Below are 18515 nucleotides of genomic sequence, written 5' to 3'. Positions count from 1 at the left end.
TGTCAAAGGTTAATCTGAATTCTTCACAGCACTCCTGCAGGTGTGTGTTGATTATGAGGAAATTGTGGGCAGGTTGAAGCCCTCCTGCTTCTAAGTCAAAACAATGTCCCAAGCTGCCTCATATAGTGTGGCTTCATAAGCCTTTTCTCCACTCTTTTGGACCTGAATTTTGTTCCCCATATCATAACATAGCTTCTTTACAAAATGTTGACATAGGATAATAATAGTCTGAAGACTTAACGGTGCAGGAAGCCACCACATGAGGTTGTGTGAGCAGTGAGAATGTCCAGCTCTGCTAGACACAGTGCACTTGTGCTGGTAACACTGCTACCTTATGTCTAATATGGCAGGTGGACCTGCCATGTTATACATAACATCACAGGAGAGATTAGCAGAATATAGAGGAATGCAAAGAACCAAGGAGAAGAGTAAAAAGGAATAAGGAGAATTTTAAAGGGAAAATGAGTTGTTAAAAATAGTTAACAAACAACCAAGAAACCCACACCAAACCCTACCAACCCTGACAAGCAGCGATGCAGAAAAGGATGTACTCAAAAAAAAAAAGAAAAATGACTGTAAAGTGTAAAAAGGGAAAAAGGTAAATTTAAAAATGAAAAAATACAGGTTTGTTTTAGCAGACATTTTACTTCATTCTAAATATGGCATACACTGTCTCTTGAAGATGAGATAGAAAGTCCAGCGTGACCACTGGGATAAGTTGGGGTAGTTAGGATTCTGAACTTAAATGTGTAGACTTCTCTGTAGTTATCTTTCAGGTAACAGTTTTAAGTATTAGTAATCTTGCATTTAACTGCAGCAAGTGTAGTTTTGGCTTGTTCTGTGAAATAACCTCATGTGAATTGATTTCTTCTGCTTTATTAAGTTCTGTTACAGTAGTTCCTGTCTGATACCCAGGTCCTACTACAAAAGGTGAAACCCCACTGAAAGGGCATTAATTGCCATCTTTTTGCCTGCTTCTTTTTGAAGAGAAAACTTTCTTTTAAGACCATTTTAGGGATACCATGAGATAACTTTGCAAGTGTTTACAAGTTGTAGTTCTCCAGCACAAGGAGCAGACCAGAGAAACCATCATGCTTGTTTGACTATTTAGGAGGAAGAGAAACTCCACTTCTTTGCAGTGTCAGTCAATATTTGAGATTGTGACAAGGTCTCTTAGTACTGAAACAGGTTATGTGTGATAAAGGTATTCAAAAGTCAAGCAGTTTGTATTCACAGCAAAGAATACAAACAAGAGTACAAAGTGGAGACAAATGAAAGAGAAGGGTACTGTAATTAAAGTGGTGAGCAGCACTTCAAATTGAATGTGTTTTCCCAAAGCCAGAGGAGGTGGTGGCTGGGACCAAAGATGGAGACCTCAGGCAGAGCATTTTACATGTGAGGTTACAGGATGGTTTTGTACTGCCAATGGAGGTCTCAGCTGCCAAAACTTAATCACTGGTTGAATTCAAGAACCTAGAGAGTTGCAAGTACAGCATTTGGGGCTGGAGGAGTGTTGCTGATTCTCCTGGGACTGTGTTGCAGGTGAATACAGCTCATTCCCTACAGGTAACAGCACTGGCCCTTCACTGGTCTGGCTCAGCTGCCTGCTGGCTCTGTTCACAGGAGCCAGGAGGTCAGCAGGTAGCAATTGCTGATGAAGCCATTCAAGCTTTCACAGGCAAATCTCACACACAACTTTACTAATGCCAGTGAAGCTCTAAAGGTCTTTTGGGTGTTATCTGTTCTGACAGCAGGGCAGGTGTGCATTAAGCTACTTGTTATGCTGCCAACTTCAGTGCCTGAGGCAAGAAGCGAGCCCCAAGCAGCACAAAGCTGTGCTCCCTTCAAAGCAACAGCCCTGCTTTGGCCCATGTTAGTAAATTAAAAAGGGCTGAGGTGCAGGAACTCTGTCATTTATGCTGTTTACAATTACAAAGGCTCTCTGGTATGTTTCTGATCCAGGCTGTAATTGAAGCCTCTAATTTTCTTACCTTCTGTCCCCAAGGCTACTGAGAGCATGGCTCTAAATGGCTCCCAAGATTCAGAGTGATCAAATTGCTTACCTTTTTGTATTTCAACATCCTAGAATTTTATGAGTTCCCAGCTACATCTTGGAGGTTAGCCCAGGTCCGGGCTGTTCCCTGGGATTGGGCTGAATACCTGTTTTGGTAATGTGAGAGAACAGTGTTCCACTGCGCTAGTGCTAAACTGTGCCAGCTCACCTCAAGGCTGGAGAACAGGCCTGGGAACTCTTTAAATTACTGGTGTAGAAGTGTCATTTGAATTCACAGTCAAAGCCCTGAAGCAGTTATAGAAAGACCTCTGTAGTTTTCAGCTGATACAAGGGGAGAGCAGAGAGGTCAATAGATGGGAATTCAGCATGGAAAACAACTGAATTTATGTTTGTTTACATGATGAGGCATAGAAAGGGGGGGATCAAGGAGGAAACCCCTCTTTAGAAGTTGTTAGTGAGGTTAGGAGAATCGTCACATCCCAGTGTATGGTTAGAAATGCAGATTTAAAATCATCTTCTTGCTGCTCCTTATGACTTATTTTACATATATATTACTAGGGTCAGAATCTGATTTCATTGACATTTCAAAGTCTTCCCTTTCCATGTTTGCCTGCATTACCAGATGGGATTACTCTAGGAATGCTTCCTAGCGTTAGCTTGTGTGTTAGTAATGGTTCCTGGTGTCTAGAGAAAAGGTGATGAGTCACCTGTGCTAGAGAATGCCAGGCAAACTTACAGAAATATGAATTAGTTTTTTACTTGAAAAAAACCTGTAACATGTTTTTTGCCACGTGGACAAAGCTGGCCCTGAATAAAGAATTGATATGAAGGCACTACTGAGATTTGAACACAAGCTACAGTACACTAATAGTAGCAAAATTTAAAAAGCTGTGTCCCATGAGTTGCCTCAGGTTGGAGCAGCTGCAAAACTGGTGACAGCTGCTGTCCTACCTTTGGTTCAGATCACTTCAGACAGTTATTGTTTGAGATCATCAAGTCGCCAGAAGTGCCATCACCAAAAATTCTGGCTCTGATCTTCAGATGTGGATGATCAGACAGAAGAAAATATACTTACACAATGTTTTATTTCTGCTCTTTAAACAGAATTGGGCAAGCTTAAGAAATGTGATGGTAGGGACTTGTGGAGTCAGCATAACTCCTGTTAAGCACCTGTCAGCATTTGTTCTGACAGACAACTTGACTTACACTTTCAGCTGCAGGTGCTTTCACATACCCTGCAAAACAAAATTTCCCTGAAGGCATGTGAACCTCTAGCACCTAGAAACATCTTCCTCCTCTGAATAATTTAAAAAAACACTTAAGCTTGAAAACACTTTGCTGTCATTTAAAAGTATTTTCTGTTCCTTTCAAGAGACTGTCATCTTAGCTACTGTGTGTGTACAAACTAATTTTCTTTCCCATTTGTTTCATCAGCCAGCCCATCCCTACCTGCTGCTCCACCAGCTCTTTCTCCAGCCCCAGCACCACCCAAGCCCTCTGCAGGTACGACTGACCCTGAGGAAGCAACAAGGCTGCTGGCTGAAAAGAGGCGCCTTGCCCGTGAGCAGCGGGAGCGGGAGGAGCAGGAAAGGAGGGAGAGAGAAGAGCTTGAAAGGTAATTCTAGCCTCTGCAGTAGAGATGTTTTTAGCAGCTTCTTGTGGGTATTCTGCTGTTACATAGTTATATATGAAGCACAGCACTGAAGTGCAGGAGGCACAAGTTCCTCCCCAAACCCCTGTTTTCCTGTTGGGTTTTTCAGTTGGTGCAATACGTATCTAAACAGATCTGCAAGGTTGAAACTTATTATAAGTAGTTATTTAAAATAGAACAGGAGGAGAGAGCAGATCCTTGCAGTTGTGATTCATTGTTTCCTCAGAGATTAACAAAGCTGTACTTTTTTGTTCCAGCTGAGGATCTCTGCATGGCTGTTTTCACCTTTGTGATTGGCACAAAGTCTGAATTGTAAGATCTTTATTGTGGGTGGTGTTTTAACTGTCCAGCTGTTGTGACTTAGACCTCTTTGTTTTCTCATTTAAAATAAAGACACTCCCCAATACCCTTACAACTGTTTTGGAGGGTTATTAATGTTACATCTCACTTTCTAATAGCAAATGAGTAGCCCTTCTGGATACTCATGACTCTGGCTACAGCACGAGCTGAATGTTTTTTTAGAGAGCTGCCATGCCTCTGGAATTTGTTGAACTTCTTTAACCACTTCACTGATAGGAACAACGCAGAACTAGTTAAAATAGCCTGGCTTTCCAAAAGGCTCACAACACTGACCCTCTCAAAAAGTTTTAAAGAAAAAAAGCTGTTGTGGAGTAAGAGTAATATAGTGAATAAATACTAAGACAGAAAGATCGAAAATAAAAAATAAAGAATAATCAGCTTTCACAGTGAAAAGAATTTCCAGTGTCTGTGCAGTGCTTTCATAAAAGAACTTGAAAGGAGTTGAGGCCAGTGAGATGATGTTGGTCTTCAATGAAATAAGTCAGTTGTGAACAGGCTGAGGCATAGCTTATGCTGCTGAGCTACAAAATGGAAGCTGAATTGCTGTACTGATAAGCATAAAGGAATGTGTATAGGAAATAATCCTAACTTGACTCCAGGTGTTGGTCTCTGGGTGAGTTATTTCTGAGAGAAGAGATCTTATTTGGAGTTGAATATATGAAAGTATCAGGTGAATCATGGTTGACAAAGTAAATGAACTGTTACAAGTTAATAGAAAACAAGAACAAAATGAAAATGTCATTCTGAAATAATCAAGATAAATCTACATTTTGAATATTGAGTTGTTTTTTATTCTGAGATAGTAAAACTAGAAAAATAAGTGCAGACTGACATCAAGGAACAATACAAAACAGTTCCCATGTGAAAATCTACTAAAGAGGTGAGGATTCTTCAGCTGGGAAGATATGCTAAAAAGTCCTAAACAATTCGGGAAGCATCAAAGGTGAAGGGGAAAGGATACTCACTTCATAATACAAGGACGAGGAGCCCTTAGTAAGGTTAGGAGGTAACCTTCAAAATCAGTAGAATTAGGTACATTTTTTTAATCAAGGAATCATTACCATGAGGTGAGATGGGTGCTAGAAATGTATACTGTTTCAAAATATTATATGAAATAGCAGAAATTAGTGTTTTGCAAAATTTAGTGATCAAAGATACCATTTCTGATTCTGGAAGTATGCAAGTCATAGGTTAGGCATGCTGGAGAGGTATTGGTGTTGCATTGCAAAGACTTTTATACTCCATAGGGCTTCCTGTTTGGCCATTATGGGAAGCAGAACAGGCAGCTTGGGAATAGGAGAGCAGTGCACCCTTTATCAAGTTGGGACAGCAGTGCTGGATCAGGAACGTGGTGGTTTGCCTTTCCTCCCTACTTTTATTACCTGATTTTCTTATGCTTATTTAATGATTGCAGACAAAAGAAAGAAGAGCTGTCACAGAGGATAGCTGAAGAAAGAGCTCGCCGGGAAGAGGAGGAAGCTCGCAGACGAGAAGCAGAAAAGCAGAGGAAGGATGCAGAGGAGCGGGAAAAGGAGGAACGGCTGCGCCGCCAGGCAGAAGAGAGAGAGCAGAAGGAGAAAGAAGAGATGGAGCGCATTCAGAAACAAGTATGCCTCCCTCTTGGGATTTCTGGGCCAGTCTAGCTGGCAGCGAAGTGGGTGAAGCAGCACCTCTTACAGAGCACCTAAACTAGTGCAATATCAAAAATGTAAATGCTATCTGAAAAATGTTGGGACAGAGTTCATTCCATAGAGTAGTTCAAAGAGTAGGGATATTTCTGCTTGACAAACACATGTGGTAGGGAGTTGAGTTCTGGGATTTTTTTTCCGTCTCTCTCTTTACAATATATTTAGAACAAATCCTTTCTTATTCCTCATAAATTGTGATAAAAAAATCAATAGAGTTGTATGGGGGAATTTTGATAAATGCTGTTATACCAGACAATTCTTTGTCCCAACAGTTATAGCAAGTCCAGATGCAAAGATAACTGTTCACTGTGTTGGAGATACAGTACTGCTGAGTTCTAATGCTGTGTCACAAGTACTGCTTTTGTGTGGGGCTGGTGGGAAAGGGTAGATTCAATCAAACCAAGGAGAACTTTATCTGGCCCAGTACTCTTGAAATCAGAGTAGCTAGTCATAAGATAATAAATGAAAATTAAGTTTTTCAAATGCTTTCATTTTTGATGGGCACAATGTTGGTTCACTGACTTCAGGAGAAGCTGTGGTAAGCATTCTGGATAGGATTCTTCTCTTCTCACATGACCTCTTACTTCTTGCATGTGCTTTGTTCTTCCACAATCCAACACTTCAATTTGCCTTGTAGACACAATTTTTTCTTCTGGTATATAAATGTATGCGTCTGATAATAAACGTTTAAAGGATTGTGTTAGTGAATATGTCTGAGAAACTCCATTCTTCTTTTTCAGAAGATGTGTGCTACTTTCTTTGAAATGTTAAACTGAGGCTTAACTCAGTTTAGCACTCAGAGATAGCACATGGCCCAGACTTTTTTGGATTTAGAGATGCAAAAATTGATCTGTTGTAGTAGTTCCATCATATAACAGTGTCATGGTCAGGGAGCAAGGCCCCTCTACAGTATATTCCAGACAAATTTAGCATTTCATTAAAAAAGCAGGAATGGAAAGTTTGTACAAATGGGCCTGTGGCTGTTTGCCTTTGGTCTCATTAAACAGTTGCCCTGTTGGCCAAACAAAACATTCTACTGCGTTTGTTTTAATCTCAAAATATCCACCACACAAAACATGGATCTCTCTAATACTTTCCTGGCTGCTGTTTTAATGCTGAATGCTAGAAAATTTATTCCTTATTTGTCACCTGGTGTGTTCTGGAATGGGCACAGAACCAAACATGATGTCCATTGTTTAATTATTCTCTCTTATTGCTACACAAAACATGGAGATTAATCAAGACGTGCAGTTCCATCTGAAAAGATTTTTGGGGACTTGTAAACCCCAAAAGTGTCTTTTCAGGGTGTTGTAGATAGGCATAATTAGGCATAGAGTATAAAACGGAGTATAAATAGTAAATTATTCCTCACTTCTTTTTCTTTTACCACCAACATAGAAAGAAGAGGAAGCTCGCCTGCGGGAAGAGGCTGAGAGGCTTCGATTAGAACGTGAAAAGCATTTCCAAAGAGAAGAGCAAGAGCGCTTGGAAAGGAAGAAGGTAACTCAGTCCATGCAGAGAAACTCTGCTTGGTTTTGCCTTAGCAGTCTGTTTCCACCTCAGCAGCAGGAAGTAAATGATATAAATGTTTTTATCTCTCAGAAAGGCTGCAGTCCTCATTGGCCTGATGTGACAATGAAGGGAATATTGCCAACAGTAATAAATAATTCATCCTTTTGCAATAAACAGATACAGCTGATAAATGACAAGCTGTTTGGGAGAAAGATATTAAAATTAATGCTAGCAAACATTATTTTACCCCTTTACATTTCATTGTAGAGGCTTGAGGAGATCATGAAGAGAACTAGGCGTGTAGAAGCTGTAGATAAGGTCAGTGCTGCTACTTAACATGTGTAAATATTGAACACATTTCTGTTTTTTCCCTAGTGCTATTTTTAATTTACAAAACTGTGCTTCCTTTGTAGAAATCCAATGACCAGCAAAATGGACATATATCAAAGGCAAATATTACTGGAGAAACAGGTATTGTGTTTAACTGTGCCCTGAGCACAACAGGTGAATAAATGCCTACTGAGGACAATGATTCGAGAAACAGTTCTGAAACTTGGCTCACTAAGTGCAGTAAAAAAAAAAAAACAAACAACTATGAAAGCAGCATAAATGAAATCTTAGCAGATGTTAATTATTTTGCCTTTCTGTATAGGTAGCTAGCCATTACTAAATGAGTCCAATGTTTTAGCAACTTTGCCACATTGGTGCTTAGAAAAATGAAATTTTATTAAGAAGTTTAATTTTTTATAAAGTGACAAGAAATTATTTTGTGATTTGGATGACAAAATAAACTGATTCTTCAGTTTATTTTTTATTTCAGATGTGTTTGTTGCAGATTTACTGCATTTTCTTAAAATATTATTTCTTCTTAGTCATCAAAACAAAGCATTCATTGTTCTAAACATCTCCCTTTGACTTCTTTCTTCCACACCTGCTGCCTTATTCACTTGGTCTTTATTTCTTTTTTTAATAAAACTGAGCTACTACAAAATCTTAGTCTTGTCACACCCACACTCCTATGCTTTTCTTCTACTCCATTCCCTCTATCTTTATTTCTTTTTAGGTAATCTTCTATATAAGACTTAAATACTTATAATAAAGGAAGAAAAATAAAACGTAGCTTATATTCAACTATTGCCAGGTGTGAATTAGCATTGTTAAAAGATACTGAAGTCAAGCTATCAAATGGCTTATCCTATTGTAGCATAACATATTAAATGACAATAATCTCTTTCTCCTTTGTATTTGGGTTGAGTAGCAGGGAAGATAGCAGCATTGACTGATGGATGACTTTTTTTCTTGATTTTTCAAGTGAATACTATAATTAATATTGTCAGGAAACCTTTTGACACAGATTTCATTACCTGTGTTTGTTATTTGTTTACATATTATCTCGGTGGAAAAAAGTTTGTGAGCTACTGACTCATCTGGAATGCCATCTTTGTCTTTGGACACTGTTGAAGGTGTTACAAACCATTTAAAGAATTCCTGAAATTATAAGGGGTTCGACAACCTCTGGCTAGTGCTTTCCCTCTAGAGATAGACGAGAAATACTCTTCTATCAGTTTCCTAAGGCAGAGGAGACTTTGGATCCCCATTTCCCCAGGCCCAAGGGAAGGCCAGAGTCCCTGAGTGACTGAATAAAGAGAAAACTGCTCTCAGCCTCAGGGCTGCTCTACTGCTTGACTTTGCATTATTATCTATATGTGCCATTGAGTTAAAGGTATGGATTAATGGGCATATTCCAGCCACGTGAATTTCCATATTGCACTTTAACAGACCTCTGACTCTCCATAAACAGTTTGTTTTTAAATTTTTTTCCTAAATCTTCCTGTTTGCCAAAAGCTGAGGAGACATTTGGGGGAATGGCCAAATCACACAATGAAAAAAATCCATCACCTTTTTGTCATTCGTTTGGCCTCTGCTTCAAAATATGAGGCTGTTCCCCATTTCCAAAGCAGAACAACTTTTTCTTCTGCTTTTTCCTACTAAACATTAAGGCAAATATATTTTTCCTGTTATTCCATTTGTAGAAGTACAGAAACCTCTATTTCTAGTATCTTCCATATAAAAACTTGCTGAAGATCAGACTAAGGCATTCAGTATAAAAGCCTAAACATTTGGAGTACAGGGAAGTCGAGCAAATAGAGCAGCTAAAGAAGGGGATTACCAGATGAGGTTTTGGGTAATGTAGATAAATGCGTCCAAGCCTATGAATTGCCCTGTAATTATCCACTGAATTGTCCTTGCAATTACTGTGGCAGATGTTAGCAGGGTGGGGTGCAGTTGCTTCCTCTTACTGACCTTGTATATGACCAGAGTGACTCTAGATACAATGCAATAGGCTGTAGTTGTACTTTAAAAGAAAACCACAAGGCGGGCCAGAAACATGTATCATGTGGTCTCAGCATGAGGGACAAGAATAATCTCATTTTATGTTGCTCTCTGCAATGTTTTATAGTAGTAATTTGGTACTTATTGAAGGAGGTGTCCTTCCCAATTGAGATACTTTTTTTTCTTGATTTCCTTTTAAGTCACTGGAATCAAGAAATACTAGTGTATGGAATTAATAATGTCCAAATTTTGCTCTATTCTATTTTCTATTGCTACTTCAAAAGTGCCAGCATAGTATTCCATCAGAATCTTTTGCCCACTGGCTTGTATGTTGGAATTGTGCATACGATTGTAAAATGTTTATTCTTGTTCACAAAGCTATGGCTTTGAAATCTGTGACACTTACTTTGGACCTGAAACAAGGTTTGCCCGAAAAGTTGACAAAGGAGATGGGTTTGGGGGAGGGGTGTGGGAACTGTATATTTTTTTAAGCTAACTGGCCTCGGCCATGCTGGCTTTTGTAGAAAATATTTTACCCTAATCTGCAGGGTAGATGCTGCTGCTTGGTATTATGCAAACCTGTTTTCTCTGCCCAGTCGCAGGCAGCCCTGCATCTCCCCTGGAGCCTGCAGCAGGACCTCAGCTCCAGCAGGCAGTGCCAGCTCCGCACAGCGGGACGCGCGGGGGGGCTCCGCACCTGCCCCCCGGGAACGTGGACAGGTAAAACTCTGCCAGGGCCAGCTATACAATAAGAGGCAACTGTTCAGTCTGCCTTGCTTCCTGGTTTTTATATTTTCCTGTGTTCAGAAAAGAACTTTATCATATTTCAAGTAGAAGTAACTGATTTTTGCTAGCTGATAAGGAATTTTTTTTTTTAAATAGAGCATGTTCTTTGCAGTGTTTGGAACAATGTGTTTGGCAGCAATTATTACATTTATTGAAACTTAGTGGAGAGGGAATTTTTTTCTGTTTCTTTCCCTGAATTAAGCTTCAGAAGACCCACTCTGGGCTTGCACTGCTTATTTTCTTAATTTACATAATGAATACTGTGCTTTCAGGATAGATGTTTTGATTTCTAAACTGCTTGAAGTATTAGCAAGTGGTGTTGTAGATATGTCCTTGATGTGAGATATGGGATTAGTCACTTTGCTTATGCATTTAAAAAAAACACCTTTGTTCCTCATAAGGAGTATTTGGGGAGGCAGATATTATACATTGGAAACTCCCTTTAGTCATGAAGCAAGTCACTCAGATTTTGAGAAATTGCTGAAAAGCTTGAAACCTCAGTATTGAACTGAGTGACATCCGTTACATAAGCATGAGCTGTCAGTTATTTTAATTTTAGTGATGCAGAAAGCCAAATAATCTCGCAGTCCTTTCATGTTTTATGCAGGTAGTGCCAGAATATGCATGGAAAAGCTTGAATGTGGGAAGCCATTGTGCAGTCTGTAATGGACAGTATGCTTCAGGGTGTGATTGGCACTAATTGAAGGAGGAATTTGCCCTTTCTCGATCCCTCCATATGCCTGGGGGATCTTAGCCTGCTGTCATGCTGACAAGGATGCTCCTGCTGAGGGAAGTTCTGTCAGTGACACTGAGGTGCATTGGATGAGCTGCACAGAGCTGCCTCATAATTGTCTTGGGCAGCTATTAAAATGTTAATCACTCCCAGCCTTACAAGCACCTTGATGTTAGAAATATAAAATGTGCCACACTAATGAGTGCTGTCCTGTACCATTATAATCTGTGCGGAAGTAACCTCAGAATGCCCACAGTGAAGAATGAATAAATGAGCTTGAAGAACACTAGCAAAAGGAGGAAGAGCATGTAAGGTTTGTAGAAGGGAAAACTGGCATGCCAGGTTGGAATGTGTCTGCTTCAGAGGTACATCCACAGTGACCGGGAAGGTGAAGCCTGAAGCACTTGGCAGTGTCCCATAGATTTTGTCACATGGTAAAAGCCACAGGTGCCAACACCACTGCTACTGCATCTTGTGTGCTGTGGTTGTCTGGCATCCAGATACACCTGACATGGTAGCACACACAGGGGCAGGGGGTGCAGGTTGTCTCCTGAGTGAGCATCTCAACTCAGCCCTCAGCAAGATTTGTCTTTTGTCTGAAAAAGACTTTATCATGTTTTAAGGTCAAAAGTGCTGAGATTTCTGACCAGAAGTTAAAAAGGTGTTACCTGGGGAACTTGTGTCATCTGCTTGTGGGGGGTAAGAGGAGGATGGAGTGATGCAGAACCCTACAGCTGCCTAATCCATAGCCCACTTACACAGTTGTGCTTATATTCCATTCTCTAATTCTTTGCCCAAGACAGATCATGCCTGCTACTTCTTAAAAAAAGTTATTTCAATACAGTGATTTATGTTGATAGTACTTTCCTTATGGTACTTACTCTGTAATTCCTCTTTTCTGTGCTGTTTTCTACAAACACTTGCAGTGCAGTGCAAAACACCTCAGTGAGTGCAATTCACCTCGCGTTTCTCCATCCTGTGTGTGTGGAGCTGGGTCTGGGTAGGTTAGATAACCAAATTTTAGAAATACACAGTTGGTCTGGGTGATTGCCTTCCTATCTTGTCCTGGAAAAGAAAGCTCCTCATTGCTGGCTACTTTCAATGCTGTTCTCTCAGTGGATTAAAAATAAGCACCATTTACTTAAATAATCGAGAAGTCTGGGATCCATTTTGCTGTTAATGTCTATCTCTGTTTCCTCTGCAAAAATCCTCTCAATAATGAGGTGACTGACGTTGTCCTTCAGATCAGAAATAGCAGCTGTGAAAATATTTTGGCATTTTTCAAAGGACTGCAAATCTGTATTTTATTTTTTCCTATTCACTGTTGATTTCTGATGAATGATCAGAAACAGATATACTGAATTCTGGCCTTCTTTGTCTTTTAATCTCCTCAAATTCTAATTTCAGGCTGTGTCTACACAGAGTTTTAGCTAAAATTATCTACAACAGATATAATTTTCAGTAATTTTAAAATTTTTTTGACATTCCAGTTCCTTTAATTAATCTGGCTTCTCTTTTCTCAACATCCTCCAGTCCATCTTGCTAATATTGATGTGTCCAGGTCAAAATGTGAAGCTGCAGAGATACTTTTCAGCTGCCATGGAGATGTCCTTCAGATGCTTGCAAGACTGTTATGTTTGGAAATGCAATCTGAACAACACAGGCAACTTTTTTTTTCCTCTATTACATAAGTGTCCTGCTACATGCACACTTATGGAATATGTTAGAAAACCAAAATTATCCATTTCTTTCTGCAATATTGTATGCCTGAAAAGGGTATCTCTGGTGTTGCATTAGACACTTAGACACTCAGACAACATTAAGAATGTAACATAAGACAGTAAGAACAGCTGCAGCAGTTCAAAACCCCTTTTTTATTTTTTTGTGTTCTTTGTTTTAATGGCCTGTAGCACAGTGTAAAGGAAAAAAAAAGGTAATTACCAGGAGATCCTCTGGCCAATGAATGGTTGCTAAGCATTGTGGTCCAAATGCAACCATAGGCTCTAGTAGTCCCTAAGCTGCTAATTACCAGAAGCTGAAGGGCATACCAATCTCCTAGGAATTTATCTAATCTCCTTTTGAACTTGTGGCCTCTAAGATGTCCACTGGAAATTAATTCCACTGTTCTATTTTACCCTTTGTTTTGTCTAAATTTACTCCTTTAGTAATTAGGTGGATCAAGCAGCATAGAATCTAGAAGATTTTATACCACAAAATTTAGAATATTTATAGTCCTGATTTCCTTTTCTGTGTCCCCTTTGTGATTGTAGACTCCTCTGTCTCAAAAGACATTGTTCATGTCTGAACAACTCTTGCTCTAACTCCATAGGTAATACTGGCAGCACAATGACACATAAATATGAAGAATTATTTATTCACTAAGTCAGCTGATAAATTGGGTAGAAAAATTCTGTTTGCAGAAGCAAGAGGCTTCTTCATTGCTGTAATACTTGCTGAAGGACTGTGCTGTTTAATTTATATGAGGGAGCAGTTGCTCTCTTCCCATCTCTTTCTTACCCCATTCATCAAACTTGGCATGTTATCCTGGCTCTAGTATGGTTATTGGCAGTAGATGGGGATAAAATAAAAAATAGGATACCTTAAAGTGAATAATAACCTAGTGAACGTACATGACAGAGCAGGTTTTAATAGCCCTAAAGCATTTCAGATATTTTGCTCCTCATCTTACAGATGTGGGTCTCTGGCACAAAAGGGTGATGTGACTTTAGAGCAGCTTGTCCCAGGCAGCCAGCAGGGTTTCTGTGCCTGCTCTCAAACTTAGTACAGTTAAATGTATTTTTCACTTTGAAATTTGCCCAGCAAATCCACAGATGAAGAAAAAGGGGAGTGCCTTTCTGAAAAAGAACTGATGATGATTTGAAAAATTGGGAAGGCTTGACTTGAACATGTAATTCTCACAGGAAATCTGGGCTTTGGATAAAGCATTGCCACTTTCAAAAGATTGAAATGATTTTTTTTTGTCTCTTGGGGAATACTGTAAAACAATTCTTTAATTGTCTGTGCAAAGTTGTACAAAGAAGCCAGCAAATGAAAATATACTGTATGCCAATTACAAGCACGTTTCTTTTTAAGACTAGTAAGTGTGCTGTAAGAAAATTAGCCTGTGAAACCAAACCTGCTGAGAAATGGCCTGAGGAAATTGATCGTCAAATTTCAATCTAGGAAAATTTCATCTATGCCTTTGTGGCTGAAGTATTTCCAAACAACCTGAACAGTTGTGATGTGGTCCAAACAGGGAATAGGTATCCAGGATTTTCAGGATCTAATTGCTGAGGGCTTTAGGAAGCAGCCGTGAAAGATTGAATACTTGCTCTTGCTTGAGGAGCTTATGGTCCAATTACTGTCATCCTGTTCATTGAAGCAGCACCTTAGTTTCTCCTCTCTGGCAAGATAGGACATGCCATCTGCAGAGTCAGAAGGATTTGACAATGCAGGTTTGGCAGGGGAGGACCAAGTATCATCTGGGGACAGCATGTGTAAATGCAGAGTGTGTGCTTGTGCTGCTCGTGACTTGGGGACATGTACAAGAGCTCACTCGTAAGGTATCTCTGTCACATGGAAGATCGAAAATGGAAGTGCAGATTGACATGAGGGGTTCTGGGACAGGGCTCTTTTGGCTTGGACATGATCAACAGGAGAAGTGTGGAGCTGGGTAGTGCCTTGGAAATGACCCCTAAGATCTTGTATGGGAGAAGAGACTGAAAGAAGCGCTATATTGACAAGGGAGTTTTTTTCTGTGGATAAGTGGCGTATAGAAGAAGCTGCTCCAGAACTGATGGCAGGAGTTGATCCAAGAAATAATAAAAATAACAGTGATCTTATCTTGATTTGCAATAAGAGGAAGGGTACAACAAAGGTTATGAGATCTGAAAAAGATGTTAGGGGCTGTAAATTGCATTAGGTGGGTAGTTCCAGGTAGTGGTAGTGCTGCAGAGGTTTCTCTCCTGATTCCCATTGCAGTTGCTTTCGGACTGCAGTGTCCACACAGCACCCTGTAGTTCTGGCTATCATGTATCCAAAGGTAACTACTATCCCATGGGTTTGAGGGAAGGGAATACCAAGTACTTGGCTGAAAAACCAGCATTTCCTACTGTGGTAGAAGCATAGTTTTGTTTTCACTGGCTAAAAGAATGCTTGGGATTGATGCAGACTTCTCTTCCATTTGTACTATTGCTTTGACGATGACTGAATTTCTGTTCTAGATAAAGTATGTAAGGAAAAATTCCTGCTTCTCTTTCAGCAATCTCAATCCAGAGAAAAATGCAAATGAAAATGGAATGTCTATGCAGAATGATAACTTTGAAGAGATCATGAACCTGCCTATTGGTTCGAAACCATCCCGGCTGGATGCTATGAACAATGATGGAAGCAATAGTCCTGAAATTCCTTTGAATCCAATTCTAGCCTTCGAAGATAAGGGGACTCTTTTGCCTCAGGTAGACAGTGTTCAAACACATCAAACAGCAGGTAGGTTTGCTGTGGTTCACCAACACTTGTAATTGGCTGTAGTTTACAGAGGTCCCAGAGCTGTCAGTTAATATAAATTGATTCATTTAAGCATTTTTAAACTTTATTATTTTTTATATTTAAACTCCATTTAAAATTTAAACAAATTTAAATTACCTGGGGACAGGAGTGCATCTCTTTGTAAAGCCATGCCTGCCAAGCACATACAGATGCAGTGCAATGGTGGTGAGACCTTATAGTTTCTTGGATGAGGGCTTCTCACATACGCTTTCTGCCATTTGGAGTTGCTTGGAAAGGTTTTCCCTGTGCTTTTAAACAGAAGTGGCGGGGACAGCTGCTGTTCTGACCTTATGATCACCAACTGGGTTCCAGTTTTGCAAGTGCAGTGCTTGACATGCACACGCAGAAGGGGAGTTACCACTTTTTAAAACTACTTTTTGAAATTCTGAATGCGCTTTCCTCATCAAGTTCTTGCAGGCATTGAGGGATGGTTTTCAGGACCCTGGATTTTTCTGAATGATATAATAACTTTTCAAGAATGTTTGGTAAACAAATACTGATGTAGCAAATTAAATTGGATAGCGCTTTATTTTTCTCTGGCCTAAAGATGTTAGGAAAATCATCTCACATTAAAATATTTGCATAAGCACATAATATTTTGAAGACAGAATTGCCACTCTGACCTGTCATGTTTACCTTCTGTTTTAGAAGTGATCTGATTGTTTCTTCTGAAGAACCAAAGGTGACGTGAGCATCTCTGCAGTCAGTGGAATTTCTTCCATGCTATGAAGGAGTGTTTTATTTTTTCTCTCCAGTTTTTTAAAGATTTCTTGAATATCTTTTTTGGAAGGACTTTAGTAAAACCAGCAGAAGAAATGAGGGGAATAGACTTGGATCACCATTCTAATAGCTTTCATCACTAGAAAAATCATGCTTCACGTGCGTTACTTAATATGGCTATTTCCAACAAGCTTCTTTTGTTAGTAAATGAATATTTCTGCATTCCTTAAGACACAAGACACTGGAATCTGAAAGTAACGGGCTGATTTGGGTGGTGGGACTGATTCTTTTTTGTTTTTAAAAAAGGTGGGTGTTGGTTTAAAAGGCATAATTGTAAAATTGGCAAAGAATCTTTTACACTTTGTGGTTCTAATACTTGAAAAATAAATGCCTCATTGCTCTACAAGTAGAGTTAATGGGGTGTTTTATTTAAACCTGTTGGTTTAAATGTTATTGCAGAGAACTCTAATTATGGGGGCAAACTATAGGCTTCTGTATCAGGTTCTTGTAAATGTAATTCCTACAGGGACATTCTGTAAATTGAGATGTCACTATGATTTTCTCACATTTTCTCTAAAAACACAAAACAAGACAGGTTTTAAAATGTGAAAATTTGAAAGCGTTATTTTTTCATGGACAAGAGGAAAACCTATTGTTCTCCTAGATTATGTATTTATGAATTTTGCTCAGTACAGAAATAAATCGTTTAATTGAATAAATTAGACAAATGTGGTAAAAAAGAAACTGCAAACTTGATTTTTTTTAGTTACATCCATGTTCACAGTACTATAAAAGATGTGTATGCATATGTGCACACGCGTGTGCACACACATACAAGGAAATACCTTGTTCTGAGTCCTGAAAATTGCTGCTGTTCCCAATGATGGAAGACTTTTCCTTTGCCTTATCAGACTATTGAAGACTGTGTGAAACCTGGAAGTTTTGGATGATGATGCAGGTTTGGGGATTTTTGGGGTTTGCTCGTTTCAGAGCAAATGGAAAATGGTCATTGTTTCTGCTTTCTTATGTAGCGTGTGGTTTTTATAAAGCAGTGCAGTTTGAGTGATAAGAGGAGCGATGCAGGTTGCTTTCTCTTTAGTTTGATGCTGATTTCTACTGTCATTCATTGTTCCATCCCACACTTTTGGTTGCTGTTGTGCAGAACTGTAAAATCTTGCACGTTTTTGTGCTTTGCTAAACAATGCTGTTGGAGGCAGAGCTCGCTCTGGGCGCTTGAGTTTGCAGCATCGCCGAAGGCTTGAGGCATTGCTCTCAGAATCAGTGAGAAGATCCTTGGGTAGGGGAAATGGAGGTTCATGGGCTCTCAGCTCCTGCTAACAGAGAATGTACCATTAAGACTCGTGCACTTGCCTTTAGTGAGCACTGAGCGAGGCCTCTAGGAAGCTGTGCAGAAAGTCTGTGCTAGCAGAAGAAATCCTCTGAGACAAAAGCCGAAGAATTTTGGAAGAAATTGCTGCTGCTGCTGCCAAGTGTTCATCTTATAGTGGAGATGGGATAAAAGCAGTGGAAATAAAATGAAAGAGACTTCATCTGCCAGAATATTTATAGAAGGGAAAAAACAGCCATTCAGTCAGAATGCTTTCAATAGTAACTTGTGACACAGTAAAATGAATTGGGTTCCTTTCTTGCTTTCTTTAGTTTTCCATGTACATAGCCACAATATTTTGAAGTGTCCAAAATATGTAGTTTTTCTTTAAAACTATATATAGCATGTAAGTACCAAATAAAACTTGTTTGAAATATTTATTTCTACTTATATGTTCATTTTCTTGCATAATTGAAGCAAGAGTCAATCTCTGATGGAAAATTTTTCTTGCTACTCATGGTCTGCTTAAAACTTTGCTTCAGGTTTTCTCTAATTTCTTTACTAAAAAACCAGTACAGAGTTACTTGTGACAAGAAAGAGAGCAGTTACATTTAGCTTCAGCTTTAATCCTTAGGATTCATTTAGGATCAGGTTTAAATTGTGTTGATCTTGAGCTATTTAGGATTGGTTATAAATTATGCTGGTATGTTTTTTGGGAGACTTCAGAACACTTGCTTCACTGTTTGTGGAAAAATGGGCCAGTTTTATTTCTCACATGTAATTTGTTTTTTGCTTTTTTTTTTTTTTTTAACAGGGCTGGATTAAAACAGTTTATCATGACA

At 39.3% G+C, this 18515-nt stretch overlaps 1 protein-coding gene across 4 annotated transcripts in view; it reads left to right on the top strand.

Annotated features, from left to right (window-relative positions):
• Positions 1-18113, top strand: part of MAP7 (microtubule associated protein 7) — a 108027-nt gene extending 89914 nt beyond the window's left edge. For all 4 annotated transcript variants that reach the window (XM_088161640.1, XM_088161641.1, XM_088161639.1 and 1 more), the window contains exons 11-18: positions 3449-3629; positions 5440-5632; positions 7112-7213; positions 7493-7543; positions 7639-7696; positions 10156-10279; positions 15340-15566; positions 16275-18113. In XM_088161640.1, the coding sequence (XP_088017766.1) occupies positions 3449-3629; positions 5440-5632; positions 7112-7213; positions 7493-7543; positions 7639-7696; positions 10156-10279; positions 15340-15566; positions 16275-16285 (947 nt within the window). In that variant the 3' untranslated portion in view covers positions 16286-18113. The remainder of the gene's footprint in view (positions 1-3448; positions 3630-5439; positions 5633-7111; positions 7214-7492; positions 7544-7638; positions 7697-10155; positions 10280-15339; positions 15567-16274) is intronic.
• The last annotated feature ends 402 nt before the right edge of the window (positions 18114-18515 follow it).

This window comes from Sturnus vulgaris, chromosome 3, assembly GCF_052056855.1.
Source record: "Sturnus vulgaris isolate bStuVul1 chromosome 3, bStuVul1.hap1, whole genome shotgun sequence".
NCBI classification, from domain to species: domain Eukaryota; kingdom Metazoa; phylum Chordata; class Aves; order Passeriformes; family Sturnidae; genus Sturnus; species Sturnus vulgaris.
This window is presented reverse-complemented; position numbering and strand designations above follow the sequence as displayed.